An 18621-nucleotide genomic window follows, 5' to 3' on the forward strand; every position below is an offset into this window, starting at 1 on the left:
TCCTCCCTCTGCAATGGTAACTCCTTTTTTAGAAATGCTCTGTGACCTATTTAGTCCTGTTCTGTCTTGACCTCTGCGTTTTGACCCCAGACACCTAATCTCCTGTGTCTCACTCCATCGGGACGTGTCTGTTCTCTTATTATTATCATGTTTTTCAAATAATCTTTGTCCTTCATCAAACCTGGCCTGCTTCTTTTACTATCGTCTCCATCTCTGGCCTTTTTTTCAGAGACAGTTCATGTTGTACAGCTCAAAAAAAAATACTTGGCAGTGGATAGAGATACGAATCCCCCACCTTTCTCTCCTTCCATCCAACCAGAGATAACATGAAAAAAATCCATGCTTTTCCCCACCCATCGACATTCCCTCCCATCAGGTATTTCTCCTCCCACCTCTCTGCACTTTGCCCCCCCCCTTTTTAACAGACCCTTATCTCCGTGTCAGCTCAGGTTTAAAACAAGCAAACACAGCTCAGTGTGAGACTATAGTTACATGGAAAAACACTGACATGTTTACCATGGGTTGCCATGTACATTAATACCTCTTTTTTTACTGTTTGCTCAATACCAGTTTATCAAGAACCTCGCAGGAGATGTCAACACAGCTCACTGTTCTGTGAGTTAATCTAATCAGCACACAAGAGGCGTCTTTACAGTCAAATCGAACTTTATTTCAATATTGTCCAATTTATGTTAAAATCTAAAAAGAAGGTCCAACGTTTATTAGAAATTAACTGAGAGCATCTAAATGCACAGAGCAGGTGCAACACACACAACTGTATCTTAAGTTTTTCATGAAACCAGGAATTTACTTTCAAATCTTACTCCGATTTTTCCTAAACAAGTGGATTTCTCTCTTGTAACCTATTAACTCCAAAATTTCTACTTAAAAAATGTAAACCACAGCAATCAATACACTTCTTATCTGTTTCAGTTCATTCCAGTTCACAATGAATCAGCAGAGGTGTGATACTTGCTTGAGACAGGTATTTCAATCACACTGACCCATGTGCTCAGTTTGCTCTTTATCATTCATCATGTTTAAGTTTAGCATTATAGCTGTCTGGCACTGCACTTGTGGTGCATTCAAGGACACCCTGACGTCCAGTAATTGATTTTCTAGCAGAGCAACACTGGCAGATTAACAAAGCACAAACAGGAACACTGTGGAAATAAATATGGATTTTGTTGTTTCAAACCGATATCAGAGAGTCCCTGAATGCACCAACAGAAAGAGTTTGGCTGTGTTAGTTGCAGTAACGTTGCTGATAAAATAAAGACATTTTGCTGGATTGCATCTCTTAAGCAAGTTGATTTTTATAGTGTCCTGAAATGAACTGAAAGCAGTGTGGATGTGTGGAAGGTAAATCTAAAATCTGATGGTTTGCAGATATTAACTGCATATTTGATTCTAAGGTAGTGCCTTAAAGGATGCTAAACAACTGGAATGATCCTTTCAAAAATGTATTATGTACAATGAAAAGCGTAGTCATAAAAATACACGTAAAATGCTCTGTCTGATTGTCTAATCACTCAGTACAGTTGACGCTCTCTACAAGTGTGTGTCTCCTCAATGTGGAGTGTGCGTCGTTTATGTGCACATGTTGTCGTTGGTCCTTGCTTTTGGTCCAGTTTCGTCTTGAAAGCAGTCAGGTCACATTTTTCCTAATGGCCAAGGTAAGAGTCCGAGTCGCTTCATCCCCGCTGACTGGCCTTTCGGAGGACAGAGGGTGGAGTGTATCGGAGGAGGGTTACAGCGTCGCTCGGGTTCAGGGGTTGTTGTTGATAATCTGCCTGGGTCGTCCGTAGCCTGTCATGCCGGCTTGAGATGCTCCTTTATTTGTGCCCATTTGCAGGCCAATGACATTTTTGCCTTCGCTCAGCTGTTCCTCTGAGAAGTCTCTCCTGTTCCCTTGGGACTTCCTGCACGCATACAAACACACAACCATAAAATCATTCCTCAGCAAGTAAGCTCCTTTTGTTTTACCAGTCTAGTTGCATTGGAAGGGGAAATGCTCAAACTTACTTATGGAACCAATTGGGATCTCCTTTGTAATTCCCATCATGCTTTGTGACTGCCAAATTACCCAGAGCCATCAGGGTCCTCTGGACAGCAGCCAGGTCTGAGCCTGAAGACATGCAACAATCTCAAATGAATATACAAGGAGACAGTGACACTCCAACCACTCAGTTCGGCTTCATTTCCTTATTTATACTGCTGTAAATCTGCCAAACACTTAAAACTCTATTGTAATAACACAGATGAGTTCTGCTGGTCGTCTTACTTTCAAAGAGGTCTACAGTCTGGAACATGTCCGTCTTAACAACACCGTAGCTCTCCGCAGCTTTGAGGAACATGGAGATCTGCTCCATCTGCCTGAACGGCATAGTGGAGGTCTTGATGGACCTGATGGGCTTGTTGGCTCCGCACAGGCTGTTGATGAGCTCACACAGCACCTAGAGGCACACACAAGGAGGAGACCCTTTCATTAAAATCAATGCAAAATTACAATTCTAGATATTTACGTTTATTCAATCCCAGCACTCACACATCCATCCTTGAGCCACTTCTGGAAGCCAATCCTGCCTGACTCAGGCTCCCCAACGCCAGGACCACACTGGGAGACGATCCACTTCACCAGTGTCTCCTCCAACTCCTGGTCGTATTTTTTATCAATCTTACTTTGAACCTCACGGGTCAGACCATAGGAAGGGCCGTGGTTTGCCATTCTGATCCTGTTGGAAGGGAAAGTTGTCTCTAGATTAGCAAATAGCTCAGCAAACTTCACTCCTTAATGTCCTTTTAAACGTAGATATTTAATAGATATGTAAACAGTCAGTTTAAAACCCTGCCCAGCTCACATCCACTGACCTGGCTGACTTTCAAGTAGGATTTAAGTCGCTCTCTTCCTGATGCGTGCATGCACTGTGGATGTGCTTCAGTCTGTTTTTTATGAGCTCCTACGACTTTCAATGTTTCAGAATGAACGTTGCAAAGTTTTGGGGCCCTTGCTTCATCCAGGGGCTTTTTTATTCTTCATGCAATCACGATTATTCAGTTTCTGGTGGAGAGGGAGTCATCTCATCTCATTTCTCACCAGGAAGTAAAAAAAAATATATTTCCCCAAATGTCAAACCACAACCTCAAGCTCTGCAGAGGTGCATGTGTGTGTCAACCTCTCTATAATACAGGAGGGCACATTTAATCAGGTTTTTTTTTAATTGTGCTGGTGTGATGTGTACTTTTTCTCAGTCAGTCAGAGTGAAAGTTTCTATTTACATTGCTCAGACCATGCCAGTGTCATTATTCTATATTCTCTGCACATGGAAATTGGAAATGCTAAGTGTCTTGAGGAATTATGACCCCACTGCTGTCTGTAAGTCATTATGGTCGGCCTATCTGACTTATTAATGCACTAAGAGCTTCCTGTTAGCTTCAACAGAGCAGCCCTGCTTCCTGCATCCTGTTTGCTTGCTCAGCTGTCACTTCCTTCCTCCCTCCCTAACAAAGGTAGTATATGTGTATACAGGGGTCAAAACAAACTTCTGATCTCACTATAGAAACAGCAAAAAAAACAAAACTCATCGAGCCTGTTAAATTGTGACAGAGAGCATTAGACGGAACGTGTTAACCACCATGATGCAGTTGCTGCTTTGACAGATTGGAATGAGTTACACAGGCAGTTACACATTTCAGTGACATTTGTTTTGCCTTCATATAGATAGATAGCTAGTAAAGGAGTGAGAGGAAATAGGGTGTGACAAAGGGAGAATGACATGCAGTAAATGGTCCGGCCAGCTGGGGGTCAAACTTGTGACCTGCTGCTTAAGGCATATGCACCCATGTGGAATATACACTCAATCTATTCAGCTATCGGCCACCAGTGCCATCTCTGAATGTCTGGCAAAGTAGATAACATATGAAGATGCTTATAGCAGATGGAAAAATCCCCCCCCCCCTTCTTACTTTTCTTCATTTCCTGCCAAAGTATATGTGCATAAATGAGAGTTCCTTTTTTTTGCAATGTAAAACAGCTGAACAAATCATGTAGGATTACATGCATCTGTTAAAAATACAGGCCAACTAAAAGATTTAATATAAAGCATATAGTGCATTTGTTCCCTATGGCAAGAAAGGTGCACATATCACATCCCTTGCAAAACAGAGGCTTATCAGTGTTACACAATCTGTGTTGATAGTTTGACAAATCATCACTGTGTCCAACAGCTCCGCACTGGAGCCCTGGCTGCCATAGATCACACTCTGTTCATTGTCTGAGGCTGTGCAGGAGAAGCCTCTTCCTGTCCATTAAGTTGTGCCAGAGCCAGTTTGTGACTGCAAGCCACTGATTGGATGTCACAAGATTAGCTCATGCTGCTGTCACTCTGCCAATCGCAGGACTGATTTTACTGTGAAGTTTGTAATAAAGACTGCAAACACGTGGAAAAGGTTAAACTGTTCAAACAGAGTGCATGTCCAAGTGTTTGACTGAGTAAACTTTGCGCTTTAGAAATCAGTTGGCAGCGGCCGAGCAGTTACTCTTAACATCTTGTAATCATAGAGCCACAGCTTCACGCCTCTGCATTAAAACCAGGATGTTGATAGTGGATGATTGTGCTGCTGAGGTTACTGACTTGATTTCAATATGGAAAATAATTATCCTGAATTTCATGCTGTGGTAGTTGTACAATTACAACCCCACCTCACCTTAAATCACCTGTGTGACCCCTGTAATGTGGTGGTACAACCACTGTAACCTGCTGATAACCAAATGTAACATAAAGGACGTGAATTTACACTTCTGTGTCTCATAGATCAGGGGTGGATCCAGGGGCTGGGCCAGGGGGGCACTGGCCCCAGCTGAAATCTGATTGGCCCCTTAAGTGCCCCTCTCCTCTAAGTAGTTTTTCTTTGTCTTTTTAAACAAACTAGTCACTTACAACACTAACAATAAATATGTACATTTTGTTAAGAGTCAACATTTTCTGAAGTTTTTTGAAAGTACACAATGTGCTTGACAGAGGAAAAATATTCAGAATATATTCCAATTTCTGTGTGGCTTTGCTCAAGGATATAGAGTTAACAGTAAACAAGCAATGACTTAAATGTGCATCTTCAAGAGTTGTTCATGTTAGACATATACTCGGCCCCTCTGTGTAAATTGTGGCCCCTGTTTCAGAAAAATCCTAGATCCGCCCCTGTCCAAGTTAACTATGAATGATGTCATTGTTAAAATCAGCTGCAGGACAGATTACACACTTATTACACAATTAATAATTTCCTTCAATTCATGATAATTCTTCAGATAATAGTAAATAAAGAAAAAAGGATTATACAACTGCTTTATCACTGAAATACCATTTTGAACCTTCTGTAGTCCAGGAGTCTGAGTGCATGTGATCTTTTCCATTAATCTTCTGTTCTCCTTGATGCTGGCACTTTTTAATACTTGGCTGCTTTATAGATAAACCACTTCCCTCTGTGTTAGCACTCTAATCAGCTCCCATGTGCCATTAGAGGGTTAATGTGTCTCACCCAGATGCAACTCCAGCTGTTACTGTTTTATTTATCATTCTCATCGCTGGAACCAATTTCTTCTGTATCTTTCTTGCTGTTGCAACATGGCTGCACAAAACTACGTCATTAGGAGCTGCTTTTGTATTTTTTTTTTTTTTTACAATTATTCAGCATCTCCACTCACTGAAATCCAATATGTGCCCATTTAGTTCAACAGGTTTGTTCTGAAACATTTGTGATACAAAGGATAAAGCAGTTATTGAACAGAGTAAAAGATCATGTTCCCCTTTGTCCTGCACAATCTCAACTGCTGCTGTAAATTCAATACTCTCTAGTTTACTTTGTTCCTGAAGATAAGAAGAACAGCACCTCCAGCCTCAGTTTCTGAGTTAACTCACAGTCCAACACACCCGCCTACACATAAAGTTCTACTTTGCTTCATAAATGTGACAACACATATGAAACGCACATGTTCTCCTGCTGTATCCTGAGCTGTCTGGAGCTGATGTTCAGACTATGTATTAAAAGTAGACAATGACATGTTATTACACTGCCCTGGCTCCAAGTTTAGGGGTTTCTGATGTGAAATGTGTCAGGAGCTGAACCTGCGCACGTTCCCTGAAACTGCGAGGCCTCACATTTTGCACATGGGCTCCTCTGAAGAGAACTGAGAGTAAGATAAGGAGGGTTTCACAACGCAAGACTTTACAGACTATATAGTGGGTAATTCAGAGGGCGTCTGAACTACATAGGAATAAGTAAACTTTAACTGGGCGTTCAGCCTCAGGCTCTGTATAATCAAACATTAGTTAATGAAAGTAGACAGCGAGGGTGGGGTGTGATACATCATACTTCTTTTTTCATGCAAGAGTGAACCACAAAGCACTGAAATTTTTTTAACTGTTGGTAGTTCCTCAGTGAGTGAGGCCATGAGTATTACTTACTTTGTGTAGTAGCTTTCAGGTGAGTACAGGTAAGTCTGAGCTGGTGTAGCAGTGCTTCTCCGCTCCTCTTCTTTCTAACGTGTACTGTACAGTAGTGCTAGCGTGAATGCAGCAAACACCCTTGACTGAAATATATGACTTCACCGCATTCAACAGAAAGAGGGAGCAAGAGAGAGCGAGAGAGATACGCCTTCAGGTCCTCTAATTTCACTCTATGACCCGCCCATTTGCTCTTTCTCTTTTTCCCCACTCAAATTGTAATTCCTTATTTAGGAGAAGGAAGGAAAGGAAAAAGAGAGCATGTGACTGAGAGAGTTTGGTGTGGTCACTGAAAGGAATTCTCCAGATTCTCCCTCTATAGCGCCGCAGTACAAGAGGGGATTAGGAAGAGAGGAGGGAGGGATGATACAAATCCTCCAGAACAGTGAAGTGTGTGGGAGTTAGAATAATTAAAGAGCAGTACATGCAGGAGATTATTTATTGCCTTAATTCAAATGGGTGATGTTTGAGGCCTTGAAAAAGAATTTGTCTGAAACTGAACTCTGTGGAATGTCAACCCCTCCTCTTTGCTGGGCTTCATGGCAAAACACAATAAAGAGGAAGGAGGAGAACAGGACGTGACACATCACATGTTTTTTTACCCAATGGCACATAATCGGAATGCATGAGAGATAGAAGTGGCTCATGTCCTTGTGCATGGTGTCATTAGGGAAGACACAGCTGTACATCCAGACAGTTTTCATGAGAACCGGCAGAGACACTCACTCCAAAGCATTCCAACCCAGTCGACAGGAGCAAGTCGGGACGAAACATTGACATCAGGCGTGATAACACTGTGAGGACTTTGGTAATGTATGAAGTCATCGACCGAGCCCGTCAGTCATGACAATATAGGTGGTGAGGCATGCTGGGATAGGTTTGCGTCAGCCATGATTTGTGTCACTGCAACACCCACTTGTGAATGTGTCACCAGGGTAACGTCTGAATTAATGATCAAAACCTGAGTATTCTTTGGACTGGGGAGCATTTCCTCTTTCCTGCTCACAAATCCTGTTTGTACATGAACGTTCAGTTAAGCTGCTAATGTCACTTTCACTGTCACTATTTCTTCAATGTACGAGTCTCATCGACTTTTGATTATGTAGATAATAACTGAATGAATAAATAAAATATGTTAAAAGTCCCACTCAATCTTAAAAACAACAAACTACCCTTAAACATCAGATCTGCAGAATCAGTGCCTCCGTGTAAAAAGCAGTTAACAAACTCACATAAATAGTGTAACATTTTATTGATTTAAGTTTTCATAATTTTTACATTTTTATTTAGTTGTTTTATTGTTGTTCTATGGGTTTTTCTACGATTTTCTCACTTTGTACTTTTTTTAATTTTTATCTTGTGAATCACCTTGTAAGTCTGGTTATATATGGATATATAGATATACTAGTAAAATTTAAAGCTTCATTAAATTGCTGCTAACACATTAATGCACATGCTCATAAAGACAGTCATTCTTAATGAATATTACATGATAAATATTTCTGCCAGTGATATGTAGTTCAGATTTTGAATCCAAGACTTGGAATTGTCATTTATATTTTATGTTCTTTGGTGTTAACACTATAATTTAAGTAAAGGCTCTGCACTGGCAATGACCCTGAATACACAGTGGACTGGTTGACATGGTGGGTGAGGAGTTAGAGGGGTGTGACTTGGAGGAACGTTCAATCTCGAGCAGATGACGAACGACTGTGCGTGTACGTGAGAATATGGGAAACAGTTTCCAGCAAACCTGTAAATGGTGAAGATACACACAATTGAAAAATTCCACATGTGGGTGAGCTGTGAGCGAGGGGGGTGGGCACTGAACATTTCTTTTCAGTCTGTGGTGCCAGCTTGCTTTATCACATGTCTAGAAATCTAGGCTTTTCATGCTATCTCTAACATTAGTCTTTCTTTCTTGTGTTTAATCTTAGCATCTCACAAAACGCTGTGTTTGCAGGAAAGTGGGAAATTCAGTGTTGGCAGTGTTTTCATGGCAGATTAATCCCCCTGTGAGTTTGTACAGGCTGTTTCTGCACCACAGCAACATCTGGTGGCTCAGGGGGAGCAGCCTCTCATTGCTTCTTCCTTTCTGATGTAGTATTAACTCCACTGACTTGGTGCAAACAGCTAAAAGCAGCATTATATTCCACACTTAGCAAGAAATGTGTAACACATTATTTTGTTTCATGGGGAGATGTGTTGTCCTCGTCATGAGCACAGATTTAACTGGTTTAATTTTATTTTCATGTAGATGGACTCGCTGCTGGGTGCTCATGACCCTGCTGGCAGCTGCTAATTGGAAAAAGAGCTGCTCAGTGGACACAAAACTGTTTTGTCATCATCAGCATTTAGCATCTGAAGCAGTTCCACAGAAAAGAAACCTAATAGATGGAGAAGAAGAACTGAGCACCAAGGGAGGATGTTTGTTGTTTTCAACCTCAGATTGAATAATTCAACGCTAAACCTATTTTGGGTCAAAAAACAAACAAAAAAACAAAAAAGGTCCTGATGTTCTACAAAATCTGTCTTCACGCATGGTTTCTGACTCTGAGAATTATAAATAATTCAAGTAAAGTGGTCAGAAAATAAACAGATAAATAAATAGAGTTGAGCTCTATGAGGAGGGTCCGTCGGTGAAGCACTTTGGTTCAGACTGAAATAGCTCACCATTAAGATGTGCTAATCAGAAAATGCTATCACGCTAACAAGCCAAAACAATGAACATGGATAACGTTATGCTTGACTGTATGTTAGCCTTTAGTTCATGTGCCTGCAGATCCGCTGCTGTGAAGACAGATTTAAAGATTGGACACTTCTAGTTGATACCGTTTTAGAAAATCAGAAGGATAAATCATGGACAATTGTGATTTGTGCAGCAACATACTTTAAATTCTTTTATTTTTATTCTTTATTAATCAACTGAAAAAAATTAATCGAACAACAGTGTGACTTCAATACTTCCAGACACGAAAGATGAAAGGATAAAACTGTGAAGTCTGAAAAGCTACAACATCAGAAAATCCAGAGCAATCTAAATCACACAATATAAGTCAGTCACTGCTGTGATCTTAATTTCAGTTTGAAAACTAAAACCCTGGGACACAATTTCCTCATAGTTTTTATTTTTAAACTCAATTTTAGCCGATTTAAGATAGAAATGTACTCACAGTTGTTTAAGTTTAACCTCGGCAACATCTAATCATTAACACTTCATGTTACATGTACATGTAACATCATGTTAATAGTGTGTGTGTTTTCTAAACGTGCATGTTTTAATTTGTAGTTGAATCTCTGCGTGTGTTTATCAACACAATAAAAGTAATTAAGTAAAATTTTTTGGAAGCAATCCAAGGATGCTGCTTAATCCTTTACCCATTGAAAATATGTTGACTTCAATTATTATGTTCAGCAGAGGACTGAGCTCCTGATTATATTTCTTTAATGGCGTCTGTGGCCAAATAGCAGCTTAAAACTGAATGCTAATGAGATTGAGTAGGAGGTTCGCAAAACTATGTCCCTGCAGAGTAGTCAATTGAAAGTATATTATTATTATTATTAATATTACCAAAGTTTCCTTTTACCTGTTTTGAGAACATTGCATATATAAAATGTCATCCTGCACTTATTGAGGTTCACTGAAAAAGAAAATTGTTGGACCAATCTAACAAAAATATTAAATTGGTAACACGCAAATTAATTAAGTTTGTTCAACTCAAGTTATGCTAATCAGTTAATATTTGTGTTACCAATTGAAATACTTTTTTCAGTTGGTAATACATTTTACAGCAAATGGAAAAACCTACTATAAGGACAAATGATAAAGAAAACTGTCTGGATCTCACAGCTACCTGCACAATGTTTTATTAATAAACGTACAACACTTTGATCACCTCCTTATCTAGACATGTCATGCACACATCCACAGATCAGCAGCCGTGAGCTGTGGGAGGTGTGATGATGAGATATGGGAATGAATAAAGAAGTCTGGATTAAACTGTGGGTGATCCGGCAGTCCTCTGACCCTTTAGGACAAAATACCAGTGTGACACCGCAGGAAACATCTATTTACACTCCTCATTTATTCACAACAGATTTTCCACTTACCCTCTGTGGATTCAATCTTTACCAGGTGGCAACTATATATATTTACACTGGTGTTCTCATATAAGACAAATACAACCAGCTCAATCCAGCTGTTTGAGTGTTGAGATGAATAACACCTGTACAGTATCTGGAGAAGAAACAATTTAGATAAACTTGATAATCTGATAATCACCATCATGCAGGGTTCGTTGTCGCTAATGCAAACTGTAGTGTGTAGTTTTGTCCTCTTGAAGGCGCTGTGTTTCAGTAGGATGCTTTGGCCCCTAAACACACCATTCACTTTGCTGACACTCAGCTTCCAAACTCTGACCCCTGAATGTCCATATAAATCCTGCTCTGCACCTTCCCCCCTCTAATAATGCTGTGAGACAGCAGCCGGCTGGTGCAGAGAAAAAGAGCTCTGCCCTGCGATGGATATGCTGAAGGTGGAGATGTTGTGTGTCAGTCACTCATAACAGCAATTGGCTATAATTACTTGGTTATAACCATGTTCAAATCACATTATACACCCTCTTCCTTAGAAACATGAGCATGCCTATGATTTATCTAAATACATTCAGAACCTGCAGTGGGAACAGCTGCATTCTGCTATTCTACTACCAGATACTACTGCTTGAACTCATTGCACACAGCTGATGAATTCCAACTACAAGCTATCTGGTGCAATTACAAAATAAGATTAGACTTCCAATTCATGTGACCTCTGTTTATTGATCCAGGAGGCAGAGGTACATGCAGGGGTGGTACATGGTGACCACTGTGCAGAAACGATCCTCTGTGCACTCAGGTCATTATTTCTGCACAGGAGCTGAGTCCAGCTGACCCTCATATCATCAGGCACAATTAAATGTTGGGTATATAGAGCATTATGTGCATCGCTGCTGCCCTCATCCACCTCTGAATCAGGTTTGCTCGGTCCTATTTTCTAAAGCAGCTTGGTACAGGCATATACTGAAAACTAGATGGACATTTAAAAAGAGTACATGCATCTGCCAAGGCCAAACAGTCCCCTTATGAAACCAAATTTAAATTCACTAAATCTGCATATTTATTTGGATATGCACCAAGTTACACACTTATAGATCTCAGTCCCCTAAACATGCCTGCTTTTTGTTCCAAGTTCCTGCTTCAAGTTCCACAAATTAGCCTTTCATTTATTTAAGGAAACAAGAAAATGGTATTATCTCACAATGTATTTTAAGTGTTGTGATGTTCGAGTTATGGTTGGTTGAAGTCTAATGCTGCATTTCATCGCAAGTCGGAAGTCGATAATTCCCTGGCGTTTTTTCCGACTTCCGATCTAATTGCATTCCAGTGCATCTGCTTTGGAAAACATGGATACCCGCAAGAAACTCATGTTTGTTTGGCTAGCCTCTGAACATCAGTGAGGACTGAGGACCTACAGGAGCTGCCACCTTTTTGGTGATTTTTACAGAAGGCTACTTGCAGATTTATTGATGTAGGTAGCTAACAGAGATGAGAGGATTAGGCTAGACTACATGCTCGCAAACACTTCTTTCAAACAGAAATCAACTGAATGGAAATGAAAATGCCACTTCAAAGTTGTTATAACACGTTTCACAAGACAAACACTATATAAAAGTAAAAATTGACTTACAATGTCCATTGTGTAAGATTCAGGTGAGAGGGATCTATTGGCAGAATATAAATATAAATTGAATATAAAATATCCCTAGTGATGTTTTCACTAGTGTGTTTCATTTAAATTGTACAAATTGTTGTTTGCTTCACCCTAGAATGGGTCCTTTATATTAATTATTATATTATATATATTATTTATTTGTACATCAGGAGTGAGTCCTCTCTGCGGAGACTGCCATGTTTTTTACAGTAGTCCAAACTGGACAAACTCAAAACCATTTGAGTTTTTATGACTGCAGTCTACCACAGGTTCTCCATGTTTGGAAGGGGAGCGTGAGGGGTATTCAGCTGCAACATGCAACTTCACCACTAGATGTCATAAATTCTACACACTGAACCTTTAAGACATTTAAGGGTAAATGTAAAATTGTGTGCACATGCTTAAGTTTATTTATAGTATTATAACACAAAAACTCTGAACCATGCAGATTAGAAAAAATATTTCATCAACAACTAACCCACAGCTCCTCACATTATCAGCCTTTTGTAAGTAATGAAGGATTTATTATCATGAGACGCTAAGAAGACAACACACCCGTCTTATGTCAGGAAACTAACTTTACTACAGTATTTTTCCTCTTTTCTACATTGCCCTTATCAAAGCAGATGGACACACACATATACATAGAGATTTTGAGGGTATTTTTACCATCTGTCTGACACTGACAAGGTCCAAAAGGTGAATTAATCCAGTAAAATGGCAAAGCAGCCTCATAGAAAGCTGGTGGCTGAGCAGCTTTAAATCATTTCATGAGACATGAGACAGACATAAGGGTCTAGAAATCTAAATCAAACTGACTTTTGGTCTCAGCTGTCCATGTTGTGTGCTCCATATTTATCACACTTCCTCGAGTATTAACTGGGGAAAGTTCTCTTATAAAAGGAGATTAGAAAGCTGTCAGGCTGCTGCTGTCTCAGATTTTGTCAGTGTTCTCTTTGGCGACAAAATCCCTTCTGGTGAGAGCAAAGGGATCAGGGTCACTGACAGTTTAGTAGAGAGAAGAGGGTGCAGGGGAAGTGCTGCTCAGCAGTACAGCAGAAGACTGGATATTTTCAGCATCTTTGATAGATGCACAAAAACGAGCATTGAAAGAAAAGGGAATATTGGACTTAATTCAAGTGAAAGGCAGGTGGAAGACCCAGAGCAGGGGCCTGTTGAGCGTTGAGACAGAGAAGGTCAGATGGAGGCAGGAGGGCAGGATGAAATGTGGAGGTGGAGGATGTCGTGGAAAGAGAGAGAAATGAGTCAGGTGGTGGAGGAGAGGACCATATGGAGACAGGGAGAGAGGAAGGGCAGAGAGACTGTGCCAAGCGGGGAAATCACGAACGGAGAGCAAGTCGCTTGCAGAGAGCAGAATGGAGACTGACACAAATTGATGGTCCAAGACATTAAGGGGCTGCGAGCGGAGCAGGCTCCAGAGAGGAATAATCCGACGCCAATTTCATCTTTATGAATGAGTGGAGAGGCAGAGAGGGAAATATCCACGGGACACAGGAGAGGAATAATGAAATGATTATTCTGATTGTGCTGCTTATCATTGGGATAATAATGAATCGTCTGTGGAGAGGAGGTCACACAGTACAGCTGCACATCTGACGATGATACAAGAGTGAATGTCTGTGAATGGCGAGTCAGTAATCAGTCAGTTATAATTAATTACAGATACAATGGTCAAAGTCAGAACCAGCGCAGAACAACAAACAGTGGTGCAGGGCTCACTGAGCATTACAGTGACAGACTCACATACAGTCAGGATCTGATGTGTGGCTACAATAACAGGTTTTCAGTGAAATCTACACTGCAGTCAGATCTATAGAAATTGTGATCACGCTCCTGATTCAGAGATAAGATGCCAAAATAACCCATCCTTTATGCGGAGAGAAAAACTCCCTCGGCCAGTTGTCACCATCACTGGTCACCGTCCATACTGCTGTGGTCAAGCCATGTTTAGAGTGAGGTTGGGTCCGTTTGATGGAGTGAAAAAAAGCACCCAATCCAGAGATCATCATTTCCAGAGGCCGCAACCCTCAAATATACCTCCCATTTTGTGGTATGTAATGTAAGCATATGGTTGTATTTGTATGTATGGGGCGTATATAAATATGTGTAGCTTTTCATATTTTAAAACATACAATTTCATTGATGTGAAATCCTTGTTCATATTCAGTTGTTAAAGGTGAACATGAATGTGTCAATCAAGTTTTTAATCTCACCTTGTTTCACCTCCGGCTGTTGAGCTTATTCATTTGTTTGAACCTATTTATTTGCTTTGAATTTAATTTTACATACTGTATTTATTCCTGAGGCATTTACATGAATTGTTAATTTGCAAACTTTACTGTGTTTTTATTTTGTTTTCCCTGTGTCTTGGATTATTTCGTTTATTTTCTGCACTCGGCTACTTTGTAAAAATGGTCTCTGCCTCAACGTTGATGAAGTCAAACTCAGACTCACATCTGGAAGGACTGTGTTATGGGGCATAAAGTCACTCTATAACCACCCAAACCACACAGTCCTCATTTCATCTACTTTATTGGTGAACAGAAAAGGGGGGTTACTATGGAAACTTTGGGAATTCACTGAACTTCAGACACTCTAAGATACAGCAAAGAGGAGGGATGTATAAAGTTAATTTTGGAAAATGATTATCTTAAAGCTTGCGGTTAAATATTTCATACTCCACTCTAATTAAAATGATTTGGTCTGAAGCCAGTGTATGGCTCATCTGTTTTCACCAGCTTGCTCATCCATATTCCAGCACACACTTGTCTGTTTTAAAATAATTTGCACAGCAGGTTGGTAGCCTCTGTGTTCTGGGTCCTCTCTTTTTGTACCTCGTGTTCATTTGTTCTCTTTCTTTAATGCGGCCCAGCATATTAGCATATTATGTGTAACTCTCATAATCTAACTCAAAATGAATAACACTGCAGTGCCCCAAACCATTGCTGTGATTGCACAGTGATTTAAACCACCCATTTGCATGTTTTAATGCATGAGGAGCCAAGTGGGGTGAAATTCAAAGAAAACTGCCATACTTTTTAAATATACAAATGTGAAGGTTTGTGGATGCTGAGTGACACCTCTGTTTCTAACTATTATCTGAGAATACATTAAACATCTGCATATCTCTGCTTGTAGGTCGCCAATGCAGGCTGTTGCTCTGTTCAGCCCAAACAGGCCAGAGCACCATAAAATCTACTAAAAATATAGATATTATATACTTTCGATGTCCGAATGTGGAAAATGTGGTTTTATGAAAAGAAGTGGTTACTGACTCACTCATGTAACCTGTGATTATAAAATCAAATGGTATGTAACACTGTAAAAACCATTTACATATATCTAATATTGAAACACCTATACAGCAGTTTATCCATTTTCTTACGGCAAATTATTTTCAGCCACTCGTTATAATAAACATCTTCAGTGGGTAATTACTGCACTTACCTGTTATCTAAGCCCTAGTGGTGCTGCAGCCGCAGCGCTGCAGAATACAGCACAGCAGAATACAGCACAGCACAACGTGTTTCTAACTTTCACCATGAATGAGTCTATACTGGAGCAACGTGCTGCTGGGCGGCGACAGCAGGAGAGATGGTGCAGTGCTGTTTCTGCCCTTACTATAGTCTCAGAGGTGCTTAACATCATTACTGCCCTCCTGTCACCACAGCAACCGGCCTGGCAACATCCTCAGCAGTGCCTTTGTTTAGGCATTTACTGACTCTCTCTCTCTCTCTCTCTCTCTCTCACTCACTCTCTCTGTTATCAGGTGCTTGTTGATGCAAATGTATGTCACACACAGCACAGAGTCAATCACAGCTATCCTCATGTCACTAAGGCCTCAGTGTGGCCTTTAAGTGAATGAATAACATTCATTACTCATTCATCCTATCAGACAATCAACTTTATTAACACACCTCTCCATCATGCTCTTCCTCTGGTCCCACTGTGCATTCAGTGCTCCAGCAGACGTGGCCACGTGCTGCTGCACTGGCTGAAGGTTTAATAACGCTAAAAGGTTGGTCGCCCCACACCTCTCTCTCTTCTCTCTCAGTAACCTCACTCATTACTGAAATGATCAGGTCAGCTCTCATAGCTTAAAATCTACACTGTCCCTAAGAAACAATACTGTGAGTCTCAGAAAAATCTTTCTGTAAAAAATTTTCTCAACACACTGAAGTAATCAGGGGTAGATATGAAAAACCACAACGAGTTCTTACACATACATAGTTTCATGGTAGATTTGCTCTCAGGAGTTTTACGTCAAGGAGACGAACTAGTTAAATATCTATAATTTATCAACAGAAACTCTGTAGAGTGCACAGACATATCTCTGAGAGATGTATCATTTCTCAGCCTTGAATAAAACATGTTAAAGGAGGTTTTAAATCTGTGCGGCTGAAAGCACCTTGTCGCACTCCGTGCTGTATATACCTTTGTATTCTATAAAACACGAAAAGCCACAGTATGTCTCATGTTACAGTAACACCACACTACACACGGTGGCAGGTGGTGGAAGGTAAATAAACACATTTACGTCATGACTACACCAGAGTGCAGCTACTTTATACTTCTGCTCTGTGATATTTTTTAAATATTATACTTTTGACTCAGTGTTGGTCATTCTTTGCAGACAAAGATTTTATGTATACAACATACAGATCACTTCTAAAACATGATACATGTTTATAGCTTTAACCACCAGACTCTAGATACAATTACTCCACACTGAACAGCCATAACAATACAAGGCTACTATGCATCATTGTTAACAATTCAATAATAGAATAATTCATAACTTAACACACAGACCAAACTTCTCTGCACAACTAATTTTGCTGAAAAAACGTTTGTGCTTTTATCAAACTAGCATTTTTAATACTTTAAATAAGTATTGTCATATTGTGATATAGTGGTGGTGGTGTGATGTTTTTAGAATATGTAAATATGATACCATTATCCAACACTTACCTCACAACATCCTGAGAAAAGTAAAGCAGCGGCCGCAGTTATTTGTTTCTTAAACACAGCACAGTCACAATCTCTGTTTGCATAATAATTTATTCACATATTTTTTTTACATACTATATATTATTATTATTATTATTATTGCTGCAGTTCAGGAGCCTTTCAATTATTCTCTTTCAATATTCCCACAACGGGAGTCTATGTTGATACCTCTTTATATTTTTCATCTTCATGCATGCTGAGTATTACATTTCACAGGAGCAGGATGCAAATAAATTAAACAGTCTCTTTTAAATACATGTCATAATCTATCCATTCTATTAATGCTTGAGTAACATGCCTTTTTCAAAGTCCATAGGGGAAAACACTTTTCTGAACGTATACTCTCCATTAGAGGGTGAAGGCTTAACAAAAAGCATGTTAATAATACATATTGTTAAAGCTGGCAATCTAAGATTAATCTTCATTACCACCCAGATCCCTGTTCCCCCATCCAAGTGAAGCCCCTCGGTACGGCACAGGGAAAAGGCTACTTGTACTTAATACATTTCATCTATGTACAGTAACTTTGAAAAAAAAAAAAAAATATGGCACCAAATCTGCTTGTGAAAAAAAGCTTGAGATTACACATTAAAATATTTGTGATTACAACACTTGTCCTGTTAAGTTGAAAAACAAAACATTTCTTAATTCAACTCCATTAATCTCCTTAATCAGTGATCGCACTTTACAAACTAAAGTGGAAACACTGATGGCACACAGTTCTGAGAGTAAACAGCATACCTTGCAGGCGTTGGGAGCACTGCAGTGCGAAACACCATATTGAAAAGTAAATCTAACTCATCTATACAATGTGTCTCACTTTGAGCAAAGCTCCTGGGCAACATTAGAATGTAGTCAGAAGGGAAGAATATGAAGAAGAATAGTGACAACAAATACTGTAATGTGTCAAATACCAGTTTACACTGACAGTTTTACTACTGCTGTTTTTTTTGTGTTTGACTTTGTGTAAGTTTCTTAGTACTTGTTAAAAAGATGCTTGTTCGTCTGCCAAATGGCTCCACTCAAAGACTATGGACAATGAGAAATAACATTATCTTTCTCTCAGTAGCTCGGATTAGCTTAGCATTCATTTTTCGGTCTCAAAGTCAGAGATTGGCTTTTTTCCCCATACACATGCGTATGCATGCACACGCTTAAGCTCTTGCATATGCAAATATAACTAGAAACTGAGGGGATTATTTCTGACCTACAGCAAAGGCAAATAATGAAAAAACAGATAATTCGACCTCAGACATTGTTCTTTTCATTTTAATTTGATTTCATTAAGTGTTAATTAATTGCTCAGTTGTATATGTTGGGTTCTTTGAAGGCACCTAG

The 18621-nt window shown here is 39.8% G+C and overlaps 1 protein-coding gene across 1 annotated transcript; it reads right to left on the reverse strand.

Annotated features, from left to right (window-relative positions):
* Positions 1-648: 648 nt before the first annotated feature.
* On the reverse strand, positions 649-6677 carry LOC109628814 (transgelin-like). The gene is made up of 5 exons (XM_020086214.2): positions 6462-6677; positions 2549-2735; positions 2285-2456; positions 2026-2128; positions 649-1922 (listed from the first exon to the last, which is right to left on the reverse strand). The coding sequence occupies exons 2-5, from the start codon at positions 2726-2728 to the stop codon at positions 1769-1771; spliced, it is 609 nt and encodes a 202-aa protein (XP_019941773.1). The 5' UTR covers positions 2729-2735; positions 6462-6677; the 3' UTR covers positions 649-1768.
* Positions 6678-18621: the final 11944 nt, after the last annotated feature.

Source organism: Paralichthys olivaceus, chromosome 15 (genome assembly GCF_024713975.1).
Source record: "Paralichthys olivaceus isolate ysfri-2021 chromosome 15, ASM2471397v2, whole genome shotgun sequence".
NCBI classification, from domain to species: domain Eukaryota; kingdom Metazoa; phylum Chordata; class Actinopteri; order Pleuronectiformes; family Paralichthyidae; genus Paralichthys; species Paralichthys olivaceus.